The sequence below is a fragment of the Protopterus annectens genome, chromosome 7.part0, assembly GCF_019279795.1.
Source record: "Protopterus annectens isolate FY-2018-M chromosome 7.part0, PAN1.0, whole genome shotgun sequence".
In the NCBI taxonomy this organism is placed as follows: Eukaryota; Metazoa; Chordata; order Ceratodontiformes; family Protopteridae; genus Protopterus; species Protopterus annectens.
Window position 1 is genome coordinate 1,182,290,853 of NC_056739.1, and position 18,169 is coordinate 1,182,309,021.

General features: G+C 38.9%; 1 protein-coding gene across 2 annotated transcripts in view; it reads right to left on the reverse strand.

Annotated features, from left to right (window-relative positions):
- Window positions 1-18,169, reverse strand: part of GMPPB (GDP-mannose pyrophosphorylase B) — an 824,737-nt gene that overhangs the window by 727,689 nt on the left and 78,879 nt on the right. For both annotated transcript variants that reach the window (XM_044077786.1, XM_044077785.1), the window contains exon 2: window positions 1,360-1,499. In XM_044077786.1, the coding sequence (XP_043933721.1) occupies window positions 1,360-1,488 (129 nt within the window). In that variant the 5' untranslated portion in view covers window positions 1,489-1,499. The remainder of the gene's footprint in view (window positions 1-1,359; window positions 1,500-18,169) is intronic.

An 18,169-nucleotide genomic window follows, 5' to 3' on the forward strand; every position in this document is an offset into this window, starting at 1 on the left:
GGTGTTTGTATTAGTAATGTGGAAACCAAGGAGAAAACCACCACTGATGGCTGCCTGAATTATGGCTCCTCCTGAACAACGTTCACTTCAGTGATGGGGATCAAATGGGCCGAATGGCTATGAAGGGTGCGGATGATCAAGAGACAGTGGGGGCAAAGAGTGCAACAATTTTTTTTTTCTTTCCTTGTCGATGTTAACATTTACTCTTAATTTTGTACATGCTTATATGTTTTTTTTTTTTTTTTTTTTTACATAATATCAAACTGTTTTCTACGACTGAACATCCGATGTTAGTTTTGAGAATTTTATCTTTTTCCTAGAAGACCAAACATTGCAAATCATTTTTTACACTTGTTACCTAAATACTACTGTGAAGCTGACACTTTCTATGTGATATCACACTAGTTTGTTGATTATGTTATCAGACTCAACATCTTACATTATTTGTACTATTTGAACCTTTCCTTTTAATGTTACCAATTTGTTACCAGGCTGAACATCATTTGTTATTTTACTGCTTTTAAACCGGAAGTGTTATTGTTTTTGGAGTTATTGCCCCCAGGTCACCGCTGAAAATGGGATCTCCCAACTAGACGTTCATAATTATCAAACATAAATAAATTAACAGGTAGTCAGTAATGTTTACAATTCCTCTAGCATTAATACTTCCAAGCTTCCTGTCATTTATCTCCAACTCACAAAGTTCACCATCCAGTAGTCTCAGACTAACTGCAGAGTTATTTGTACATTTGATAACCAAGTAAGTGAAGTGGGCAATCTTGGACCCCTTTCAGCTATGATTTTGGTTACAATGGTTACAGTAAATGTATTACATATGAAGAGTTCACAGTACCCAATCACCCAGTATGTTTTGGGAGGCAGAATAAAATTGATGTACCTGAAAAAATAAACTCTTCCAGGCATGCATGCAGCATGTAAAACTCCACACAAGCAGTGACAAAAAGTCAGGACCAAACCTCAAATCATGCAGCTATTAATGACTGTACCAGTGAGCTATCAACATTAACTCTTGCAATCGGGTATATAAATATCACAATGGACAAAACAGAAGTGCAGGCAAAATGTTAAAGCAAATGGAAAACGTTTATTTCCTAGCCTCAGTTCTTCTCCTGAACTTTGTGGATCTACACAGTGTATCATCCTTCATTATACCTTCAAATACCTCTGAATTCAACAAGAAGGTGGATTAAAAATGTACATATCACAAATATGAGAAGAGTTATCCAAATTTGAGCATGCATGTAGATGTTACTTTAAAATAGTCAAATTCTGCTTTTCTATAAGCAACATTAAGAGAAACTGGTTCCTACTGGTTGATGTAGTGCCACACACACATACCTTTACTAAAGCTTCAATCTGGTGAAGGAGGATTGGCTTATTGCAGAAATCGACCAATGGTTTTGGTATACTGAGTGTTAAAGGCCGAAGCCTTGTTCCGTAACCACCAACTAAAATTAATGCCTTCATCTTGTTGTTTACTGCAAAAAAAAAAGAAATGGGAGGTTTAACACTAGCGAATCACATGACTGCACGACAAAGAGCAGCTTTACTTCTTGAGAGAGCAACATAACATTTAAATCATCCTTCGGATAAGATGTTAAACAGAGGTCCTACCTGCTTGTGTTGGTGTTAGCTTAGCTGGATGTAAAAGATCCCATGGCACCTACTGAAAAGAGCAGAGTAAGTTCCCTGATGTTCCACCCAAATTTCCCCTAGTAGTATAAAGACCACCTCTGATCTCCGCTGAAAACATGCTACTAACCTAGTGGGACTAACTTGGTCAACAAAAGGATAAATAAAATGACAAAACAATGCTATAGAACAAAGGCATGTTAGCAATGGTGAGGTAAGACTTCATTATCTGCTAATTTGCATGTCTTTCAATCTTATTTTTTACCACTATGTAGAGATCATTGCTGACACACACACAGGTCCCTAACCTATCTGCCTTCCTGTGGTTCCCTACACCCCCAACAGCTGAACTGCCATTATGGCACGTATCTATTATGCCCTAGTGGTTTAGTGAATCTCCCACACCCGATTCCTGCACTCCTGTTGTCACTTTAATCTTTGATTTCTCCCTGGTGTCAACTGATCCCATCCCCCACCACTAATCTTGATCCCCATAGTAATGTTGGTGTCATTACAGTACTGCAGTATATGGTATCTAGTGAATCCCCCCCCCCATTTCCACCTGGTGATGATACGACACTTGCATATAAAAGTATTCCTTGGTGTCCAGTGGCTCCCCCAAATGCGGATCCCAGTGCCACAGCTGTAGCAGGTGGTTGAACATAGCCTTTTGACCATGTTCAGTACCATGACATGATGGATAGGGATGACCATGCTGAACTACACAACAGATCAATTTCTTGAATCAGTCAGCTGTGCAGATGCCTTTCTGAAGGTGGTACTGGAGAGAGCACATAGCTAATTGGTATATGCCTCTCCTGCTGAATGCCTCAATAGCATTCAGCATGGTTGCTCTAGCACAAAGATGTGTAGCACCAAGTTAGGGCAGTTGCTGAATTGGGAGAAAGTACTGGGACATGTACACATTGTGCACCTCAATGTATCCCAGCCTATGTCGCTTCCAGAGCATGGGGATTTCCTGACTAGGTAAACAAATCAATATCAAATGAATATATGTCGCAATATTTGAGTCACAATCATATAAAATTCATCAACAAATGGAAATATCTTAGATATCATACAGACCACACTAGGATCTTTCTGCTCCCTACTCGTGCTTAAAAAAAAAAAAAAAAAACAGGGGGGGGTTATAAACACTATTATTGAATTTTCACATTTTAAACCATGACAGGTACACGTGCATTAACAAAGAAAACAAACCATTTCAAATTTTTCATTATTTTCATACATTATCCAATTTTGTTTTTTTTTAAACTCTTCGCTCCACTGATAAACTTCTTCTGTAACAACCAAATCTAATAATCACAACAGGGACAGCCTTTTCGTCTTATGACTCTAACATATAGAAGCCTTTAACTTTTGTACTCCAACAACTCAACCAAAGCAAATCCTTTAGGGACCAACTCAAATACTATCCCCAAAACAAGCGGCTATATCCCTGCTTCACCCTTGACTAACTACTTTCCTGTTATGCCTCTTTGTATAACTCATGACCTTTTATTTTTCGCTCTACCTACTCTCCAAATGATCATTTTGCTGTACTGAATTGGGTTTGATCTTCTCCACTCAATTTTTCTTATTCCACTCTCTATCTCAACTTAACTAAAAATGCTATTTTTTAATTTCTTTTACATAATAGCATTTATAGCTGTATTCCCACCATCTATTTGTTAGTTGATATTATTTGATGTATGTGACAAAATTTCTCTGTAACTGTTAACTTTGAATTTCCATGTACAAGGGTTTTTGAAGCTTTTCTTCCCCAATCATACGTGAAAAGGATAACTTTTTTGTCTAGTCAGCACATAAATAAATGCCAATAAATAATCATTCAACATTACAAAAATTAATTGTTTAATTTCTACCTTCACCTAAAACCTCAGTCCTCCATCTGAACATTATTTTGCATGTACTGTTCCAAAGAAATCCACTTATTTCTCTGTCATTTGCACCTCCCATTTTCTAAATATCCCACCTCCAGTTCTTTTATCTCCTTTAAAGTATTCAGTATTTCAGTTATAGCTGGTTTAGATTGTGATTTCTGTTTTTAGCAATTGCTTTTTTGAAAGCCAATAGTGTTAAACTTAGTAAGTCCTTACTAGGTCTGGGCAATACCGATCCTATATCCCATCTCAAAAGAATAATTTCATTAGTTACAACTATTGCTCCCCAAACATTTCTGACAAAGTACTCTGTAGAGAAATTTTGAAATCTGCCAACGTGTTATAATCCCAGAAAACATCTTCACAATTACCTCGCTCTTTCCCATCACACTTCTAGCATTTGCTATCTACCTGAATAAAATACTCCAAAATCTACTTTGGTATTATAAAATACCTATGCAAATATTTCCAAGCAAAAATCCTACACCTTCTGGACTTTGTTGTATATTTGGAAACTATACAGATGTCCTCCCATTGTTCCTTTGTATACTGCATTTCAGTTCTTTGCTCCCAATCTTTTCTAGCCTCCTTTGATGGATTCTTATAGTTATCATGCAATATGTTACACACCCTACTAACTACCCCTTTTTAGCAGCAACTTCTGGTCTAGACTCAACTAAAACCACTATCTGTGCTGGTCTTTCACTTAGTACTCCTCTATATCTTTCTGTTTGCCTATACTCTTATCAATCTCTGATGGGGAAAGCAGACTCTAACCTTCAGTCCAAACTTCTGCTTGGCCTCATCCCACTCTGCTACCTTTCCTCTCTTATTTGCTCCCAGTACCTTGGCTCTTTTACTGCATTTCCTCCAGTAAATTCCAGCCTCATCTTGCCTACTTTCTATACCCCCTACTTCCAGCCATCCCCATTAGCAAAATCTCCTCTCTCTATTCCATTGTTGGCTTAGCTCTTAGAATGCTTTCTGCTACTTTATGAACATAATACTCTCTATGGTTATTGTTATTCTCCTTTAGGGGATGCATCCAAAATCCCACTCTTTCCTTACTTTCCACACTCCACCCCTATTTCATCTTCTTCCCTTTCCAGTTTGGATTTAAAACTTTCTGCTCACGTTATCTACATGAGTTTTAACTGCATAGCTCTAAAGTATCCCTTCAAATCAGGTAATCTAAAACCGCATAATTCTATGGAAAGAATCAGTTTATCTCACTTAATTCTTGCCCTCTTCCCCACCCAAATAAACTTCTTATCTTTATTAATTATGGTCCACTTCTTCTCCTTTGGTTGAGAAACATATGCCTGACCTGTATGTAAAATTAAAGGGACTGGAAGCATTTCATTGCTTGTACCTTAAAATCCACATTCATAATCAAGAGCTGCAAGATTCACAAAGTTTGTATTATTGTTTTGGTCTCTTCCACCATATTCTTTGCTGCCATAATAGAATCCTTTTAAAATCCACGCATCTAAAAACGTCATCTTATTGTGTGCCCATAAATATGAGTATCATTTAACCAATTCATGTGTGGCTACATAGTTTATCAAAGCTATAGCTTTTATTTTAACTTCATTTATTTTATATTTTGAAAAAACTTGAAATTGCCTCAAAATGCTCCACAATGCCTAAATGTCCTTTTCTGGATTTATCAAGTATAAAATAATATTAACTGTTTAAAAAGCCAACTTTTATTGATTACCATACCAGTTATATTCTTGCATTTGCAAGTCAATTATTTTCTTTGCCAAAGGTTCTAAATATAAAGTACATAACAAATGGGAAAGAAGAATCTCCAATTTGGTTCTTGTGTTCTAACACCCTGTTAGAGAGGAATGCTTTCACCTTAATCCTTGCTCGTGAACTTTCACATATCCTTCTAATTAACGCTATTGTTCTACCAGGGAACTCGAATGCTACCACTGAGCTACTCGTAAAATCCCAGCTGATTCCATCAAATGCTTTGTTTGCAAGAAGACACACTAACAACAGTGCTTTCTTACATTCTGCTTCCCTCTGGATCATGGTTTTATTACTGTTGTCAAATGTTTGCCTCTCCTCAAAAATTCTGATCCATATCTATCATTCTTGGCAACATAGTTGTCATTCTCGTAGCTAGTAGAAACATAAACACTTTATAATCATGGTTTAAAATTGAAATGGATCTCTCTGAAATCTGAGTCTGAAGGTCTTCACCCGTAAATTAGTCACCACAGCTTTCTTCCAAGATGCTGCTACTCCCATCTTTAAAACATTGTTAACCTAAATGTTATAGATCTTTAACACTTTCTTTCCTCCCAACTTACAAATTTCCATATGAATAGTGTCTGTCCTTGGAGACTTTCTTGTTGATTAATTATACATCACTATTTTTACCTAATCTACTCCTATCACAGCTATTAATTATTGAGTCTCATCTGTCTGTAACCTTGGCATTATTATTCATCTTCCATAAATATTTTCATTTGTGACTTTCTCATTCCTCTGGTTTATAAAAATTGTCATAAATTTTTAGGATCCCATTCAGAAGCTCAACTCTTTAAAAAAAGTTGAACTTCATATGGTTGAGACTTTCCGGAAATTCAAACTTTGGAAAATAGCAAAAATCTACTATGTTTTTGCAGGGAGGGAAGTCCCCAGCACCCCCCCCCCTGCATATTACATATACCAATTCCAAGACTGCACTACAGTGGAGAAAAGGTTAAATTCCCCAATCTCTAGTGCACTGTGATCTCCATTCTAAAGCTTTGAGTTTTCAGAAAGTCAATCATATGGTCTCGACCATACAAAGTTAGACTTTTTGAAGACTTGAGCTTCTGAAGAGGACCCAGTTTTCAAAACAGTTTTAAAATCTGTATAGAATTTCCAGTTATTTTTCCTTCTTATAGGCTCCCTGTGTTTAATGACAACCCTTTCTTCTTCCTGTTGCCTGTCATTCTGCTAAAGGTTTGTGCGCCCTAGAGTGATTACCAAAAATAGTTGCTTAATAATTCTAAACTCATGCATATTATCCAAGAATCTGCTTATTTTCCCTTTGGCACTCAGCAGTTGTTCCTCCTCTTGTTTTGGGAGATTCCCATTGTTCTGCAATTATTCAACATTTGTCAACCTCTGCATGTAATTCCTATTAATATTTTCCAAATCTATTTCTCTCTTTTCTATCATGCTTTTACACTCCGTTTTCATTTCATCCACTCACTAATTATCCTTTCTGAAGTAATTTCTATCTTCCCAATAACTCTAGAATCATTTATATTACCCATTCCGTAATACCTTTCTGATATGTAGGAAAGTGCTAGTGCCTCATTTTACTCCATTACTCCACTAGCTTTTTTACTGATGTATGATCTTAAATAGCTTTCGGTTAAATAAGCACACTCTTGAGAAACATAATTTCTACTCGGTCTAGCCCAATTATGCACCCTGGATAATGATATGTACATTCTGTCTGGGTTTCTACTACTGAATTCACAGCTTCCATACTAAACAAAACCTTTTTTCATACATTTCTTCAGAAGTCAACCCTCTTTTGTTACATTTTACCTTCTAGGTCTCCCTGATATGTGCTCACTATTGCATAATGGGTTCTAGTCACCACCCATAAATAATATTCTTTGCTGAAAATTATTTTTCCCACAATTCTCTTGGTGGAATACAAATACATGCCAGTATAAGCCTCTTCATCTGCCAATAATTCCTTACTAAGACAAAATCTGCCACTTCTGTCTTTCTCCCTATTTTATCATTACTGAAGCCCCCTGTAGCAATCAGTATTACTATTCCCCTTTTCCTTTGCCCCCTGGTAATCTGTTGAATATCCACCTGAAATTCTTTCTTTGTCATATTACTATATTTCCATCTAAGTGAATCTCCTGCAACATTGCTACTTAGACCTTACACTTCTTAATATAATTCAATACTCTTTGCTTTTTGTCTATACTCTAAAGCAATTTGCATTCCATGATAATGTGCAGAGTGTGACAATTACAACAGCAAATTATTACTCCCAATTACTCCCACCTATTATACAAGACAGTTCTTGTGAATGACTATTTCCAAATTTTAGCCTACGTGCATGTATTATTGTCTGGCTGGTTCTTATGAAGATGCTTTTTCATCTTCAATTGAACAGGTCACTTTTTTCAAGATGTTTTGCTTCAATGAAAACACTCAAAAAAACCCCACAAACATTTTCAGAACCCCTGTCCACTTAAATGAACAGCAGTTAATGTATTAGCTCTCCTCCCAATGAGATGTAAAACACAGTTTACATGTTTTCAGTAAACATAACTTCTCACCCTAAAAAAAAAGTGCACTGGCTACCTTTATAGGTTCATAGGTTCATACTAGGCTATCTGCCCTAAGGCATTTATAAGCCTAGCCAGAATGTGTTTGGCTTTCGCCACCCATTTTAAATTAATTTTGATATGCCCTTTTTCGAGGATAGTATACTGTCCCTCTGTCTAACAGTGACACAGAAGTGATACCCGGGTTAAACCTATGGTCTCCCATCCACTCATCAAGATTCCTCTTGAAGAGAGTCAATGAGGGACTCTGCCTAACCTGGACTGGGATTTTATTCCAGAGTGAAGGGAGCCTCTGGGTTATCAATCTGTCCCTCCAGCATGTCCTATTTATTTCAGTGCTGAGGTTCAAGTCTCTCGAGCGCGTAGCTCGATGGGATTTGGATTTTCTGAGGTGCAGCATGTCCATTAATTCCGGGTTGGACATGGCTTTATACGTCAGGCACAGGATCGCCCCTGAACAGGCGGTATGCCACTGAGTAGAGCTGGAGTTTCTTTAACCGGGCAGCATATGGCATCTGTTTGAGCCCTTTGATCCTCTTGGTGAGGTACTTTTGGGGTCTTTCCAGTTGCTGCAGGTGTCTGGTAAGGTACATCCCAAAAGGGCCATTGTACTCAATTATGGGCCTGATGAGGGATGAGTAAAGAGGCACGATGACCTCCCCTGATCTAGATCTGAATCCCTTCATGATTAGGTGGGCTATATAAAATGTTTTTCTAACCATTTTGGCCACATGGTTGTCAAATGAGAGACTGCTATCAACTTGGGTCCCCAGGTCCCTAATTACTTCTTCTGTACTTAATGGATTACTATGTGGTAATTTGTGGGCACTTTGTTTTTGCCGAAGGGGATGACTATACACTTTTTGGCATTTAGCTTAAGGCCATGGCTCTGGCACCAGTTGTCTGTTTCTATGAGGCCCTTTTGGAGGATGCTTGTGTCGGCTGGAGTGTCTATTATGGTGCCCAGTTTGCAGTCATCTGTGAACTTGGTCAGCCACATTCCGTCCGTGTTGGCCTGTACCTCTGAGAAATATATACCGAACAAGAGAGGTCCCAGGACTGAGCCTTGTGGGACGCCACTTGTAACTGGTTTGGAGTCTGACATGGCTCCAGCAATTCTAACCATGTGGGTTCTGTCCTTGAGCCAGTTTGCAACCCATCTAGTGACATATGAGTTTATATTTAAGCTGGTGAGCTTATCTAGAATGCCCGAGTGGGGTATTGTATCGAAGGCTTTTGCGAGGTCCAGGTAGGCTGTGTGGACCACCTTCCCCTTGTCAATGGCCTTGGTGACTGTTTCAAAGAAATCAACCAGGTTTAAGAGACAGGATCTGCCCTTAACAAAGCCGAACTGGGTAGGATCCAGTGTCTGTAGGTCCCCAATATCTTTATTTAAGAGGTCCATGATGATCCTTTCCATAGCTTTGCAGACCAAGCTAGTCAGGCTTATGGGGCAATAGTTTCCAGGATCCGCTGAGGCACCACCTTTGTGGAGAGGGACCACTGTTGCTGTACGCCACTCTTTGGGTACATATCCTATAGTAAGGCTGAGATTGAACAGTAGTTTTATGTTTGGGTTTAGCTCTTCTTGGAGTTCATGTAGGATGCAGCCCGGGACACCGTCTGGTCCCATTGATGCTGTGTTTTTGCTTTGGAGAGAGCGGCTCTTACCTGAGCATCTGAGATGTCAGGGGGGCAGCACTCTGCTGGGATAGATATTTGCCCTTTTGGTGGGGAGAAGTTTGCACTGAACCTGTCAGCTAGGATATTGGCAATGTCTGTGGGTTCGGTGTATTTTTTGTCATTTTGGACTAATTCTGAGCATATCTGGGAATTCCCACCCAGGTTCCTAACATAACTAAAGAAAGCCTTGTGATTATCCTTAGTGTCCTGTGCAATTTTTCTCTCGAAGCTGGCCTTAGACGATTTTATGAGTGCCCGTAGTTTTTTGCTAATACTGATCAGGGATGTCTTCCCTTTCTGGGATTTTGCTCTATCATTTAGTAGCTTCCTCCTTCTATTGTTTATGGCTGGGGTCCACCAGACAGGACGTCTGCCTTTGGAGGATTGGGTCTTGGTATTATTTGGGATTGCATGATCCATGCATTCCTGAAGGTGTTCATAGAATGCATTTATAAAGGATTCTGCGGTCTGGGCCATATTTTCCACAGGTCCGGGGGCTTTGAAGGATTCCACCTCGGTTTTGAGGAGTGTGAAATTTGCTTTAGAGAACTTTTTCACTGTGGTTTTCTGGGCAGGAGGTGGGGTCAGGATGTGAATATCCAGTGAGATTAGTTTATGGTCTGATCTTACCAGTGAGGGATACACTTCTGGTCTGGAGCATAGAATCCCCATGTTGGTGATGATCAGGTCCAGTATGTTTTCCCCTCTTGTGGGAGTGGTAACAAGTTGTTCCATAGCATTTGAGTTTATAAATTCTAGGAACCTTTGGGCTAGGGTGTTGGAGCTAGAGTAATGCTCCCAGTCTATGTTTGGGTAGTTGAAGTCGCCCAATATAATGGTGTTTGGAGAGTCTTCATATTTTCCAGTGTTCTCAGGAAGGCCGAGTGGGGTTCCTGGGTTTGGGAGGGTGGTCTGTAGCAGGCTATAAACTGGAAGGCAGTTTTACCCACTGTTAGTTGCACATGGATAGTCTCTGATGCTTCATGCTGTGCCACCAACCTGGAGGTGTGGGTATCTTTGACGAATATTGATACTCCCCCCCCTTTTGTGGTTCGGTCCAAGTTTTGGGGCCGAAAAGCATGGTATGAGGTATAACCTGGTAGTGCTGGGGTGCTCTCGGCAGCCTTGAACCAGGTTTCTGCTACTGCACAGATATCGATGTTCTCCATGCTAAGGAGAGTTTTGAATGCGTGCATCTTGAGGTTTAGACTTCTGGCGTTGAGTAGCATTACTCTTAGTTTCTTATCCCTTGTGATACCTATGGAGGTGGGTTTGTCTTTTGAGCCTTGCCTAAAAAAGACACTATGGGGGTAGCAAGAGCCTTTGCCAATATCCGAAAGCCCAGGGGTGACAGGTGCAAGCCGTCCCTAGTGAAGCATCATGGCTTGTTGAGCATGTCATCCCAGGCTGGCAGGCATTAGATCCCCTTTGAATGACACCAATACTTAAGCCAATTGTTGAAATTGATCATCTTGTCTTCATATTGTGGCATCATTCTTGGTGAGGGTAAGATGCTACTCAAGGTCAGGGTCATACCGGCCTTGGCCACATGCTCAGAGAGCTCCTCTATGTCTCTTTTCATGTAGTCCAGGGAGGTACATCTCAGGTCATTCACACCAGCATGGACAATGACTTGAGTCATATTTGTACTTGCCTTGGAGTGACCTGAGTGCTTGTGTTATGTGGCAGATCCTAGCACCCGACAGGCAGCTCACCGTGACCTTCTCCTTGTTCAGCCTGGTGAGCTGGACGTCAGTGTGCCTGATGATAGAGTCACCTATTACAAGTGTATCGGGTGTGTTGTTTAGCCTTAAGGGCTGTGACTGTTCGGCACACTGGCTTTGTCAGCTATGTGTTGCACGCGCTTTGTTTTGGGGTAGTGGTTGCTTGGGTGTCTGCTTTGGAGGTCTCTGCTGCTTAGGCAGATTTTTATTTAGAGCCTCCGAGTATGTTTTTGTGTTTGGGATGCTGTCGTGGTAGGTCTATGTGAGACTGGAATTGTAGTGAGTGTGGTTTCCTTCTCCTCCTGACTGGTTACGCCAGTACTGAGTTGAGAGAGCTTAGCCTCCAGTCTGGCTATATGGATGCATCTCTCACATGTGTTGGAATTTGTTGGGAGGAGGAGAGGGTTGTCTGTGTACATGAGGCAGTTGTAACATTGCCTCAAGATTCCCAGATTCACCAGCTGCACTGGAGAGGAGATTGACAACTGACCTTTGGACATGCTAGAATAGTATTGGGAATTCCTTTATAATTGAAAAAAAGGGCCAATGGGGAACAAGGTACTCAAGGGGAGTTTGTGAGGGTATAGTGCTTTTAATTTTTTAGTGCTGACTTATATAATTGCTTTAGTGAGCAAGTGCCAGGTAACTTAAATGCAATGTGTTACAGGTAACTTAAATGCAAAAACGACAAACAGTAACTTTCTTTTAAGTGAAACAAGGAAATAAGTACAGTAAGCAATGCAGATATCACTAGGGATCCACAGAAGCGCTGAAATGCCGAGTTTTAGGTGGTATTAGTGTTTCAGGGAAATAACAAGCAAACAAACAACAAGCATACAAACAAAGCTAGATTCAGCAGGCCTGGATCTAGTCTATGCTACAACAAACAAGGTGTACCAATTTCAGTAAGAAACAGTTGAAATATGCAGGCACTATAAGCCTTTAACCAGAAATTCCCAGCTCAGAAGGGCAGAGTCCAGCCTCTCCTCCCACAAGAGTGCAGACCACGAACCTTCTTAATGTAAAATAACTGGCCTGAAGTCCAAGTGCTTAAACCAGAACTAATACACTTTTAGAATAACAGACACTGAGCCCTCAATCAGCAGTTCCCAACTTAGAAGGATGTAAGCTACCTGTCCTGCCACCACAGTGCAGGCCACAAACCTTCCTAATGTAAAACAACTGGTCTGAAGCCCAAGTGCTTAATCCAAAAGACTTAGAATGATAGCTACACTTTAATCAAGTTACTACCAAGCAGTAGTAAATACAATTGAATACTTTAAAGAATGCCTGGATTAGTGCTCAAGTTATACAAACAAAGTTAGATTCAGCAGGCCTGGATCTAGTCTACACTACAGCAAACAAGGTGTACCAATTTCAGTAAGAAGCAGTTCAAATAAATTAAATTGTGCTGTTATATTAAATGCATTAAAGTGCTACGTTTGATGGGAAGGCAACTACTTATATAAATTATCCACGTCTACAGTTTCAAATTAAAATTTTCACTGAAATTCTTGCCAATGTACTTTTAAATGTGAATTACATTGTCTACAATTCACTCAGTAGACAGTGTTCAGACCTCTCATGATTAATTGCTTGCACTTGCAGGCTTTTTTTTCCTCTGAGTAAAATCAGTTGGTAATACAAATAAAATATCTAGTGACTTTCCAGATGCAATTAAAAATCTCTGCAAATTTTACTCAGAGCACAAGTCTTTCCTACTGAAAGAAATGGGTGTACAAGTGCTTGTATACCATTAGCTTACAAAACATGTCCACGGCCCCCAATTCCCGCAAACAACCACTAACTTAACTATCCCTCCCGGAACCCTCCCTAGCCCTCTGCTAATTCCCAATAACTCCCTAAACCTAAAATCCACCTCTTCTCCCTAACACAGAGCTAACTTCTGCTGAGCCCTAAACCTAAAATCCTCCTCCCTTCCCTAACTCCTCCTAGGACTGACAAGTAGCAGTACCCAGTCCAGTGTATTGCAAATAGTCAGACACACACTGACACTGTAACAACAGTATAGTAGGGCTCAGGAACCCTTAGTTCATATTATGTTTTGCATTGGCCACCATGGATAGACGGATACATCTGACTGCAGTGAGTTCTGATTAAGTCCACAGTTTCTAGGATGAAAGTGCTTAATTAATATTGATATTAAAAGGATCATCATCTTATTTTGGGTGTGCTTCTTTCCATGCAACTGCCAGTTTACACTGTGTTTTGGTGTCTCAGATTAACTGTTTACAGCAACCATTATCTTTGTGGACTGAATTTCCCAGTTACCAGTTTCCTGATGAGACCTTGATTGCATTCAACAACTGTGGCAGGTGCATTTCTGATCTCATGTTGGAGCTTGAGCAGCTGCTAAGCCAAGTCGGAGGATGGGAAAACAGCTGGTCCAGCTCCTCACTGCAAGTTCCTGGATTTTGAGCAGATGGGGCTTGAGCAGTTAAAGTAGAACCAGAAAAAACTAACAAATACCTTTGCAAGCACATAAAAGAACTATCACTTCCATGTCTTTCAATCTAAACATCCACCTCTACACAAACAGGGGAAACATAATTCTACATGTAACATGGTCAATGCACTTTTACTTTCTCTACCTCATCAGCTAAAGATCTCAACATTATACTAACTTTAACTTGTTTCTGTCCACTCTTTCTTACCTTGTTGCAGTGTAAAGCCTGGGTACACTACAACTAAGTAAAAGTTCTTTATTGTTTTAATATCAGCTTATTAGTTTGGGGTATTCTTTTTCCCAAGCCTCCAAGAATTCTGCAGTATTGTTTACATATTGTTAATACTTGTTTCTTTCAGAGTTTATTTCAGTACTTCTTGCACTGAGTTGCACTTTGCATGTATATTTACTTTTTCTCTTGTTCTTAATAGTTGCATGTATGTCATTTGTCTTGTTCGTAATAGTTGCGTGTATGTAATTCGTACTTGGAGAGTCACTGAAACCAGAGTCAAATTCCTTGTAAGCATGCATACTTGGCCAATAAATGGGATTCTGATTCTAATTCTGATATATACAGCAGTTGCTGGTAAGAATCTACCAACCTCACTTTTAAAATACCCCGACTGCACGATATTCAAAACTGCTTTACAATGTGATGTGCAATGTACTTATTAATAAAAACTTGTTTTATTTACAGCTACTTCTTCAAACTCCTCAGTGTCCTTCTAAACAATAATGTCAATGAGGGGAATATGCTTTACAGTTCGCACACTAGTGTAACACAGTCAGCAAACTTCCAGTCTTTCTCGGACACCTTACAAATCTGCATCTCACATGCATATCCCTATCAAATGAGACTGATGCATTACAGTCTCACATTTATTCACCAATTTCACAATGTTGCTGTTCTTCCTGATCCTATACATCTTCCAACACCAGTCTCCAAGGTACTCCTGATTCTAGTCTGCAACTGTGCTTTTTTTCTCTTGTGCAAGCATTTTCCTTTGGAACAGAGGAAAATATTTCAATGGCAAAGTCTCTCCTTCAGCTTTGCTATTTTCCAAAGAATGAGAAGCCAAGTCTCCTTATGCTTCCTGGCAAAAGTTTTTTGTTTCTTTCTTTCTTAGTCTGTTCTGCATGCAAAAATGTCTGATTTCCCAGAAACAAAATATTCTTAAGAGAGCTGGATTCTGCAGCTTGAATTTCACATCCACCTCTCTACATTCCATAACTTAAAAATAGCTTCTCTTCTGCCTAATGTACAGTGAATAATCACTCTCCATAAGTACTCTGTTGCCCAACTTGTAATACTTTGCCACAGTTTTGTCAAGTGCAACTCTTTCGGCTGGTATGACTGCATCTACACTAATATATGTCTTGGCTGTTTTCTTGTGGCCAGATTTGAGGCATACAACATGATGTGTCCTCTCAATTCACAAATCCTGCTGTGGGAACACCAGTACAGCTGTTGGTTAGTACTTTCATAAAACTGATGCAGTCTGCTCTTTCCAATTTATCTGGTACAGTAGTAAAACCTTAGATTTTTCTCTGTGTGCTCTGTCTTCCAGCTCTACTATTTTTCTGAAACAGACCTTTTTTTGAGAAACCACATGCTCAACCAGCCTTTTTTTCATTTCAGTCTGAGTTTTGCAGTGTTATCAGCTCACTGGAACATCTACTTAAAGCTTACTTTATTTTTTTCCAGCATTTTTTTATTTGACTTTATATATTCCTTCAGTGGTTCACTTGTTTTAAACACTTCTGAGTGCACCTAAGTTTTCCACTAAAATAATGGATGTCATCTTCTGTATCAAAGATGAAACTTGAACTTTTTTTTAAGCTGGACAGCTAAAAGTCTTTCCAGCCAGAACTGTTTCTTCCTCTTTTCTGGTTAACTCATTCACACCTAAAATGCCATTTTTGTATATTTTTAGTTCACACCCATAGCTCCTTATGGCATCTAGTCGTTTTTCTGCGTCTGGCTTCTTTAACTAAGCAACTTATCAGCTAATAATAGGTAGTATTAGAAAGTGTAAGGAGTTATTAAAAAACAACACTAAGATTATTAATCTAGGATGTGCTGCAGTACAGAAATGAATCACTATTTGCCCCTTATTATTCATATTTTCATATTTGTGCTGATATTTTCAAAACAGAGCCCTACATGTTATTCAGTGATATGGTGTGATACGCCATCATGGTAGACAGGGGACTTCATTGTCAATGTCCATTTATATCACACCAACCCAAGTTATTACTAGTTGCTAGTGATAATACTTCAAAAACAAGAGACTTGCAAACTGTTGCATGACATCAGGTTAAAACCTCAGATGTTGTTGAAGAAAACAATCAGTGATTTATTGCACCTTTAAGTTGCACATCTTGAGTGATATTCAGAGTTACTTATATTGCTAATTATACAATTAAGCATGCATTTTCATTTTTATGTAAATATCTCAGTAAACATGCACTCAGTGGAACTTCTTCTTGTCATGTGAAAGCTTACATCTGTTTAACAACAATGTTCTAGCAATATATGTTTATGTTGTATAGTTTCCAAGATATGAGAATTTGTTTCTGAAAGTTTGGCAAAAAATATAACTTGAGGTTTGTCTGCATTATAATACATTATACCCTTGACTGAAAACGTGCACGCTGATTGGCCCGTCGTAGCGTCGAAGTTATACTAATGGAAAAGGTCCGTCGCCGGACTTTTTCCATTAGCTTAAACACTGTCTCGCTATGTTAAATGGGTTTAAGATTCTCCGTTGCTCTATGTTAATTTAACATAGCACAGTGTTTAAAAAAAGCAAATCTCCATTGCTTTTTTAATGTTAAATGAGTTTAACATAGCGGACATCTCCGTTAACTCATTTAAAAAAAGCAACGGAGATCTTGCTTTCTCGCAGTACATCAGAACTGCCGCGATGCCAGACATCTGCGGAAGGGCAGCAAACAGGCATTATACTATGCCATTATTTAAGAAAAGTAATAGTTTATTTTCTTAAATAATGTCATGGTATAATAGCAATAACCACTTCTACGGTTTGTTTGGTCCCTCGGGCTTAGCCTCGGGACCAAACCACGCCAACCGTGGTAATTTACCACACCCAGGCGTGGGTTATTGCTATATTATTTTATTTATTAAATGCCTAAGAATGCACTACTTATTATCACTGTGAAAAATACTTCTTACTGATAACATTGCTACTTGTGCAGTTTTAATAGTGTTTGCTGTTCACAAAATATTACATTTATCCATCTTAAGCTTTTTTACGTTATTTTTTTTCAGAAAACACATAGGAATGCAGGCTGCGTGTAAGCTGCTAGAGGTGGGACATTCCTCACCACATATGCGCTAATGAGTTCATTTTATCTTGCTTTCTGCAAATGCCTTCTTTTGTGGCATCAAAGTAGTGCAATTACTAGTCAGTAACTGGCTTTTACCCAGTTTTATAGTTTTTATTGCCCCCCCCCCTCAATTTCAGTGTTCACACTGGGAGGGGTCTAATGAGCCTGTTGATCAATGACCAGCCATCTTAAAAATCCACATTCTTGGTTATACCCATGATGTTTATGATCATGATACCATCTAACCCAAGAGTAAAATCAAACTCGGTCACAAATAAATTACCCTTCCTATAGTTTACTAATGGAAACTATGATGCAATAAATGTATATGAAAACAGACTGGGACACTGCCCTTAATAATCCAAATAAATCTGCTCAAGATGTCAATATTAAATTATTACATTTCTACGTGCAGTAACAAATACCAGTAAATGCAGAAATGGACAGGCATATTGACCAAAAAATATATTTTGGTGGAAATCACAAAATACATACAATTACAGAAATGAAACTTCCAAGATGGGTGCACACTTATGAACAGCATACCTTCATCTCTCCCAGTGTGAAAACAGAAACTGAGAAAAATGAGTGCCATACTGCCATTGATTTTTTTTTTTTGGGGGGGGGGTAAATTCAGTTACTAGTTAGTTAATATACTGCCTGGAAGCCAGCAAAGAAGAAATTTGAAAAACCTGAAAGAAAAAAATCAACCAAATAAGATGAAGAGCATAAACTGTTTGGGACGTATTCTGCAGCTGTTAATCAAAAAGGAGTGCAAGATTCAGCTTTGGTGTGAGAAATAGTTTTTAGCAATTTAGAGGAAAAAATAAATCAAATTTACTCAGAGGCGATGAAAATAAACGAAACACTGAAAGAATATAACAATTAAAACAACAAAAAGATGGAAAAAATGAAAGAAGCTTTAAAAAGCCATTCAGATGAACTGGTAAAACTACAAAAAAAATCAGGGGATGACATGAAGAAAAAGCTGACTGAATATGAGGTTTCTCAGGAAGAACTGTTTAAAAATAGTAGCACTTGAAGACAGCAATGAGCAGAGAA